Source organism: Rattus norvegicus, chromosome 13 (assembly GCF_021556685.1).
Source record: "Rattus norvegicus strain SHRSP/BbbUtx chromosome 13, alternate assembly SHRSP_T2T, whole genome shotgun sequence".
Classification (NCBI taxonomy): Eukaryota; Metazoa; Chordata; class Mammalia; order Rodentia; family Muridae; genus Rattus; species Rattus norvegicus.
In genome coordinates, this window is record NC_141546.1 from 85425102 (window position 1) to 85434159 (window position 9058).

Genomic DNA, 9058 nt, shown 5'->3' on the forward strand with positions numbered 1-9058 from the left:
TAGGCAGGAAATAGGAGGTGGGAGGTCCTTTGAGGAGTAAGGATTCTGGGATAGAGTCAGGCATGAAGGAGATTCACCATGATGATAAAGACGGCCGCAGGAACCTGAGGCGAGGTAACTAGCCACACGGCAGACATTAGAAGAGAATAAAAGGGTTAAGTCATGAACTAGTCAGGGAACAAGCCCACATTATTCATAAGTAATTCAATCTCCGAGTGGTTCTTTAGAAGCTTCAGCTCAGGTGGGAAAGCCTGCAGTTACGGAACGTTCCCCACAGGCTCGCGTGTCACTCTTCATCCCTGGCTGGTGGTGCTATTTTAGGGGTTAGTGGAAACTTCACAGAGTAGATGCTGGTTCAAGAAAGGAAGCAATGAGGATGTGCCTTTGAAAGTTGCACCCGGTCCCCAGTCTGCTCACCACCAGCTACCTCTGCTTCCGTTAGGCCATGAGGTGGGTGACTTCTGCCACATGCTCCCACCATCCTAACAGGCGGTAAAAAGCACTCCACTGTGTGCAGCGTTTGCTTCTGTGGGCACCTGAGGGCTGCCCTCCTGCTGCCTGCATGCCAAGTATGTGAGTGATCCTGCAGGGCTAGGGTTGCCCCCTGCCACGAGAACCAGCAACTAGAACCATGGGCTGAACCATCTGAATCCGTGAGCTAAAATAGACCTTTCCTTCCTTAAGTTACATAAATTGGATATTCCACCACAGTGACCAAAGCCTAACTGAGGTCAAACAGTCCTCATAATCTGATGCTTACAAGCTCTGTGAGTCTCATCTCTTAAGTTTCCACCTGAGAAACAGACAACACCCAAAGTAGCTGTTTGTATGAAGTCTTCGGGATTAGTACTTTACAATGTAATAATCAGCGGCAGGCAAGAAAGACATAAAAAAAAATTACCAAATATATAAGGATTCGGGAGGATGCTCTGTCAACTCAGGTGTGAGGACCCTGGCGGGTGGCAGCCTCCCTGAGCCTATATCCTAGTTCACAGAAACAGATAGGTGAAGATATGCCTGGTGAAAATACAGTGGAGAGACTTAAGTGAGGCCTTGCAGGTGGAAGCAGTTTAGTTTGGGCTTCATCGTGATATGCATTATAGGGGTGGGATGCATGCAGGAAGCCAGGGTCTCTGGTGCCCATATCCCCTCCCCCCTTCCTGGGTAGTGGGATTGCTGGCGTGCACCACCACACCTAGACCAGTGGTGTTGAGGATGTGACCCAGGACTTCCTGCATGGTAGGCAAGCATTCCACCAACCCAACCAAGGTACCCTAAGGTATGTGTATTTCTTAAGTACACAGAGGTTCAGCCAGGGACATGCTTTCCCAGGTAGCCCTAAATCTTTGTGTCTCTGTGGAACTCTGAAAAACACCCAGGGGCCTACATCCAGAGAACCGCTCTATCCAGTGTTGCTTCTGAAAAGCTGCCAACCCTTGGAAAAGGAAGTCTTGGGCTCCTTTTCCAAGGTACCTAACAAGGCAACAATGCATTTGCATTTTACAGTCTGTGCTTTTCCAAAACAAGGAGCAAGTGCCTTGTGGCTTTAACCCTGAAATCCCCAGACGGCACATTCCTAGGGACAGACACTGCTCAATAGAGGCAGAAGCTAGCTACAGATGGCACTCACTGGTGGCACTTACTGGCATGCCTGGGGTCAGGAGTTGGGGGGAGGAGGGGAGTCACACAAAGAGATGGTCTTCTGTTTCCATCAGAAGGTCTTGGCTGACATGGTATTTGAATATGCCAGAGTCCGGCAGAGGTCAGAACCCAGTCCATAAAGTCAGCCTGGGCCTATAGAAGCTCCACCTACTCTCGTCTTTCCTTGTCTGGTTCACACTTGTCCATGCTGAGCGCCTGCACCCCACTCCCCTCACCCCCCACCCCCATGTTTCAGATCTGTGTTGGGAACATAACTTAGACCGGCCATGGCTCCTCCTCTTATTGACCACTTACTGCCTGTGAATCCAGAGAGTTACTATAGAAACTACACCGTGCAGCCCCCAGACATTTGCTCAGAAAAGAAACTACATGTTTAGTACTAAGGGGAATAAAAAAAGTGGGATCTAGCAAGTTGGAGCCAAGCCTCAGGCTCAGTATTTCTTAAGGACTACAAACAGCTTCGTTAGGTCACCTGAATAGTCCTTAAAGCTACACACTCCCCATAAATATATCAAGCTACAATTGGGCATAGAGGGATTGGACTATTTTGTCTAAAATTATTATTTGGTTGGCTGGGCGATTGGTTTTCTCTGGTAGGACTATGTGGCCAAGGCAAGCTACCAACTCATGGCAATCCCCCTGCCTCAGCATTCCCACTGCAGATTATACCAAAAATTGGGCTTTTCTTGCAATTTGTATGTATAGACATTAGATTTTTGACACCTAGCTGCAACCAAACCCAGGGGCCTGAGAGAAAAGAATAAAAGATAAAAATAAATAAATAAATAAAAAATAAAGAATTTTAAACCTTACTAGTCTTTTCCCCCTAGTTCTTGAAGAAGAAAATAAAACAAAAACAAAAACAAAAAAACCTCTGATCAGGATGGAGAGACGGCTCAGTGAGTGCTTAAGAACACACACACTACCATTACAGAGGATCTGAGTTCAGTTCCCAAAACCTACATCAATTAGCTCAGAAGCGTCTGTTATCCGTCTCCAGGGAGATCCAACGCCTCTGGACTCCAGGGGCCCTCCGTTCACATGCACATAACCACACACACAGACACAGGATTTAAAATAATAAAAAATATTTTTTAATAGAACACTGATGAACAAAGCAAGAGAATGACAATTTCTTAGTGTATGTGTATCCAAGAAAATTAAATCTTAATCATAATAAAAAGTTATACTTTTTAAAAACTGCTTACCAAATCCATAGGCCCAGACACACATGTACGCAAACATCCCTATCTTAGGCCAAGCAGCTCTATTCTGAGAAAGAGAAGTGAGATAGGATCTTGGCTGACAGCTCCCCTCTAGTCCCAACTGTACTCAGCAATCCAGTTCTGCACTCCAAGGTAGAATTTGACATCAGTAGGGTGAAGGGGTAACAACTCTAGTTCTAAAAAATATGACTGAGAAAACTTGGGGTTTGGGGGGAGCATGATTCACCAATTCACACAGCTGCGTGAGAAGAGGGGAGCTAAGTATAAAGACAATGACCTCTGGGCATCAGACTGAGACTCCAATGATGTTTCGCAAATTGAAGGAAATTGACACCGGATAGCAGTCCTTGCACAATATGCTAACCTGCAGGTCACTGAAGAAAAGAGACTGGAGCCTTCTTGTCAAAAGTCTCGTCCTCAAAACCATCCAAACCCAATCTATACAGAGCTCCCTTAAATTTCACTTAGTAGCAAGCACACTGGGCATGCTGAGTAAGTACGTCTTTCTCTCATGAAGTTATAGGTAGGACAGGGCACCAATCACTAGTAGAAGCCTTTTCCACTGAAAAGCACCATTCTGGGGAAACTCCACTGCAGTCTCAGAAGCCAGAATTCCTTACACAGAGAGGTGCCTCACGGTCACCGGGTTGCCTGTCTTACACACACAACCACTGGTCCAGCGCGAAGGTTTCCACTCCGCCCCTCCCCCAAGGGTGGCTTTGGCCTTGGCCCTGCAAATTCCAGTCGTCTCGGCTAAATTCTTCATCAGCAACTGCTGAGATTTAACAGCGCACCACCACAAAACTAGAAAAGAGATTTCACTCCACCACTACCCCAATGACTGGCACATGCTAAAGAGTCGTGCAAAAGCAGACATTTGGGAAGTAACTTTAACACCTACACCCAACTACTTGGAATGAATATATATAATATATTATATATTTATTATATATGTAATTTTTTAAACCGGTCAGGAAACAGGCATTCTCCTGAAAGCACCTCTCTTGGGAGACCAGCAGGTAAATAACACCAGTGCTTCCTTAAAGCTTTCCAAAGAGCCAGATGTCCAGGCTGCGCTACTCAGTCTTCTCCGGGAAGTAACTCAATCCAGCCTTGGCGGGCCAAGGATGGGGTGTCTGCAGGTAGAAGGGGATGAAGCAGTACACCTCAAACTTTGCAGGTGCTCTTTTTTAGCTGCTCTGGGCAAGAGCTGAGACAGGCCTAACCCACCTGCTCTGAGTCCAGGATCGCTGGCATCCCATTCACCCAGACCTGCCCCCTCGGGGTCCTGCCCTCCCGGTTGCCCCTCACCTTGGCCTCAAAAGAGATGCCGTGCTGGAAGGCGTCCTCGTTGTGCAAAGGGATCCGTAAGTCGTGCCCATCGTCCACAAGGTTGTACTTGGTTTTGCTGGGCATGGTGACCCGCGGCGGACCCGCTGCTCCAAGGGGGCGGCGGTGGCGGCGACGAGAAAGAGCTGGCGAGACCCCGTGGAGAGAACAGTGGGGCCCGGCGAGGCGGCAGCGAGGACCCGGGTCGCGAGGTGGGCAGCCTGGGTGCCAGGCAGTGGCGGGGGGGGACCCGGAGCGGTGCCTCCGGAGGGCCGATCGGCAGGGGCGGCGCGGATGCGGCTGGCGCGAGCAGCTCGGTGGCCGCGCTCTGACTACGGGGAGGCGGCCAGGCGGCCGGGCAGGCGGGAGCGGGTGGCGCGGAGCCCCGGAGCCGGACGCCGAGCAAAGGGCGCACGGCCCGAAGCGGGGCTAGACTGGGAGCCGGATCCCGAGCTCGGCGCGCACGACCCGGGACAAGGAAGAAAGGCAGCAGCGGCGGCGGCGGTGGCGGCGGAGCAGGGTGCCTGTCACGGAGACGCCGGATCGGCTGCCAGCCCGCGGCTCCTCCTGCGGGGCGGGCCCCGGCCGACTCCTCCCGCGCGCCAGAGCCCCGCCCGCCGCCGCCGGGTCCGCCCCGCGCCCCGCGCCCCGCGCGCGCCCAGCAGGTGAAAGTCCCCGCAGCGCCAAGCCGGGACCGGGGAACTTCGCCCTGGCCCAGCCGCAGGACCGTGGCGATCCAGGCGCAGTCTGCTCAGCCAGTAGCAGCGAAACGGCATCGCCTTGCATGTGTGTGTTTGTTTTGTTTTGTTTGAGGAGCCGGAGAGGAGCGCTGTTTATTGGGTTTTGTTTTCCCAAGAAGACCGTAGATCTGTCCCAGATACCCTGGGTCTGGGCCGCATTAATTCGGAGATCTCCACTTCTCCTTAGAACCAAGGCTAAAGCCAAGTAAGAGGACTGTCCTCTGTGCTTTTTTGTCCCTTTGGGTGTGTAGCTTGCATTTGGGGACTCAGCAGGGTTTCTTTGGGAAGAATTTAAATATTTAAAAGTCGTCAGCCTTGGAGAACTGGAGTAGGCTGCACTAGGGGCAAGAAATTGCAAAATGTTCTTACATCCTTAATTAAACTTTTTTTTAAACTGGCTAGTGATGAGAGAGAGAGAGAGAGAGAGAGAGAGAGAGAGAGAGAGAGAGAGGAAGAAAGAAAGGAGAGAGGGGGAGGGGAGGGAGGGAGAGAGAGAGAAAGTTTTCAAAATTCTGTGAGGCCTTTTACAGATGGGCAAAGGAAGGCGCCAAAGGAGGATTTCGAGACCAGTGTTTCTAAACTTCATAGATAGTGTTGTGTAACAGTTTCCTTTGAGACTGAAACAGTCTGTCGAGCATCCAGCAGGAAAGGTCTTTAAGCAGGAAGGTAAACAACTCAAACTAGCTTCAGGAAGTCCCTGAAACTGGCCAGATCCAAGAGGCCCCTCCCTGCCAGAGTAAACAATAAAAGCAGAGCATCTCAGGTAACTTGAAGCTGAGCTGCAAAGCAGACTCTCGGAGGAAATAAACTGCAAAGATTCGGACCAGACCTAGAAGCAGCAGAAACCAACCAAGCTGTCAGGAAGAGGTGTAGATCAGAGTCACTTGGAAAGGACACTCTCCAACCTGTTGAGCTGCCTGCAGTGTACTCCAGGTCCCCAGCTTTTGTGAGCTGTCACCCGTGCTGCGCTGGACCTTGATGATGCAGCTGTCTTTGAGTCATTTCTGGTCCTGTAAGTAACCTCTCACCCATTTTCCTGTAAGTAACCCCAGTAAAAACTCATTGGGTTCAACCAAGTGGAACTTCGGTGGTATCCTGTACTTTGGTCTGCAGTGAGTTTCCTATCTGGGATGAATGTTTGCTGTGTCTCCCCAGGAAAGGGTTGTCACACAACATTCAGATACATAGTAGCTGTAATCTACCACTTTATAGAGCTCAGACTCCCCAGTAGTAGCTAGCCCAGTCTGCGTCAAAGCTGAGATTCCCCAAGACAAAATGATCAACTTCTGTTGTACAAATCTGTTGTGGTTGCTGATATTGTTAGAAGGGACTCTGTGCGCCCATGCACAGCAAACATGGCTCTGGCCGGCTTTGCCCCTCTTCATTCCCTCAGCCTTGCTAAAAGCTGTCGGATCACATCCCTAAAGCTATCCACCAACGTCTATCCCCTTGTTTGGCCATTTCTTCTTCTTGAAGCTGACTACCAAGGTCCAGCTATCAAAGTACTGAAGTCCAGCAATCAAAAGCCCCCTTTGACTCACCTAAGGACCATATCCAATCAAAATTAAACACCTCAAACTGACAAGGCATTTCCCCTTTTATCTTAATAAACCACATTTGCCTATATGACACGTCTGTCTCCTCTCCATCCAGAGGCAGTTCTTTTTTCCCAAAAACAAGTACTCCTCCCTTTTCCCCTTCCCTCCCCTTTTGCCTTCTCCCTCATCCTCTCTCCCCTGTCTTTGTCTCTTTTCTCCTGCCCTTTGTCCCTCTGGAGCAAATGAATCTCCTGTGCTAAGAACTTGGTCTTGGGATGCCCTGCTCTAATACTGACCCCTACATTGTCAACAGAACAAGATCTAGACTCTCCTAGGAGGCGGTCACCCTCTGAGCATGTCTGTGAGGGAGGCTCTATGCTGGGTGACTAAGATGGGAAGATGTACCCTAAAGGTGGATGGCACCTTTCCACAGGCTGGGGTCCAGAACCAAATAGCAAGGGGGAACGAGCTGAGCACCAGCCTTCATCGCTCTCTGCTTCCCGACTGTGAACGCAATGTGAGCAGTGGCCACATGTGTTCCCCACCACGACAGACTAGGCTGAGATGGTGAAGCAAAATAAATCCCTTCCTCCGTAAGTCCCGCTTTGTCAGGAATGGATCACAGCAACAAGAAAAGTAACGAGTAATCTGTCTTGTTCCGTTCTGTCTTAGTTTACGTTTGGGTTTATTCTCCCAGCCCTGGGGATTAAACCTACCATTGAGCCCCCTCTTACTTCTTGTCTGAAAACAGTCTCACTAGATTGCTCAAGCTTGTTTTGAAGCTGCAATCCCCCTGCCTCATCCTCTTCAGTGGCAGGGATTACAGATCTACATTACCAAGCCAAAACCAGAATAGCCTGGTCTTTAAAGCTGTGAACACATCCACCCAAACCATTCTTAGACCATTCATTGTTGCATAAGCTACCTTTGACATCTCCGTGAAACACCCCAAAGAAATGGTTCTGTGTCATCTCGGTGATAAGTTTATGCAAGCGAATTTTATTGCCCTGACCTGACGCTCTTTCTTATCTTGTCTTCTAGGGTGAGAGTACAGCTGCCCTTAGCTGCTCCCTGTCTGCCTGAATTCCTGTGAAGAGATAACATCTTTCTGGGATATCTCCCTAAATTTAAAAAAAAAAAAAAAAAAAAGGCAGCCCAATGAGTAGGACAGGTTAATCACATACATCATTCTGCACAGACTTTATTATCTTTACAAATATTAGTAAGAGCCAAAAATAATCTGCACAGAGGAAATGCACCAGTAACCTTTTTATAAATACAAGACCCAAAGCTCTAATCAGGCGTATTTGACTCTTTGAATGTCACGGTGGTTTTAATATGCATCAGAAATGGGCTTTGTAAAACTCGGCACGGTAACTCAACAACTTAAAGGCAAGATGTTAAATAACTATTTTATTTACACCTCATATTCTATCCCAAATTGATGGTGTTTCCAGACTCTAAGAGGCCTTTTCTTCTAGATTAACTTTAACCTCACTGGACTGATGAATTCATCAGAACTTCATAACTAAGATATGGCACAAGAAGGTAAGAGGTCTCAAAGATCAGTCATCAGGGTCTAATAGAGAGAATACTCCATAGGAGACGCCAATATTTATGGGGCTGGATAAGAATAGCAGCTAATATCCATAGTTCTCTGGTGTGTCTCCCACCCATCTCAGCGTTTTAGCAATGCCTCATATGATATATACATCAGCCCTAATGTAGCGGATTGCATGAAGAAAGCCAGGAGTACAGAGAGGTTTACACAACTCGCCAAAGTCATACATACAAAGGAGAGGCGACAATCACATCCGGGTCAACCCTGTTCTGAAGGGTAGAGACTGACCTTGCCGTGCTTTTATTTACAAATAAGACACACGGGAAACTAGAGGTTGCTGACTTGTTTCAGCGCAGATTGTTGCCAGCCTGCATTCATTCTGTGTCGGTGAGATGGAATGTTCCAAAAAGGGGAGCCTGGGCTGGTTTGGCCCCTGCCTTCTATCACGTCAGCAGCAGACAGGCGTGCAAACAGCCTTCTTTCGGAAAACAATGGACATCCGTGGTGGTGATTTCCTTCTTTAATATTTTTAAAGCGATACCAATCCTTTTGTTAACACCTTTAAATAAAACTAAATATTACCTCAGATTTTCCAAATCCATTTAAGAAAAAAGCAAAAGAAAAAAAAGTGTGGTTTCTCTCATTCTATTTTTTGGGGGGTAGGAGGGAGAGCTGTTTTAGTTTTTAGCGTTTCTATTCCCAGATAGCCTCTCTCTCACTCTGTAGCCCAGGCGGGACTTGAGTATTTGATGCCTCTGCTTCAATCTCCAATTTGCTTCAACTCAGACCTGTGCCACCAGGGCCCTCTTCTAGTTTTTGAAGCAAGTTCTTGCTGTGCAACCCAGACTAGCTTGGAACTCATGATTTCCCTGCCTCAAGCCTCACCAAATGATGGGGTTGAAAGTGTGTGTGACAGCATGAAACTCGTGTCACTATTATCTATGTATTTACATGAAGAAAAAAATGTATTTTCATTGTGAGGAAACTGAATCTAAGGCTGGG

General features: G+C 48.3%; 1 protein-coding gene and 1 long non-coding RNA gene across 2 annotated transcripts in view; one reads left to right on the plus strand and one right to left on the minus strand.

The window, feature by feature from the left end:
• The window catches only part of Nos1ap (nitric oxide synthase 1 adaptor protein), a 273199-nt gene extending 268460 nt beyond the window's left edge, over positions 1-4739 (minus strand). The window contains 1 exon segment of the mRNA NM_138922.3: positions 4200-4739. Within this exon segment, the coding sequence (NP_620277.2) occupies positions 4200-4304 (105 nt within the window). The 5' untranslated portion in view covers positions 4305-4739.
• Positions 4740-4880: 141 nt separating this feature from the next.
• LOC102550090 (uncharacterized) lies at positions 4881-8642 on the plus strand. The gene is made up of 2 exons (XR_015636142.1): positions 4881-5969; positions 7537-8642. It is a non-coding gene; the product is annotated as an uncharacterized LOC102550090 (long non-coding RNA).
• The last annotated feature ends 416 nt before the right edge of the window (positions 8643-9058 follow it).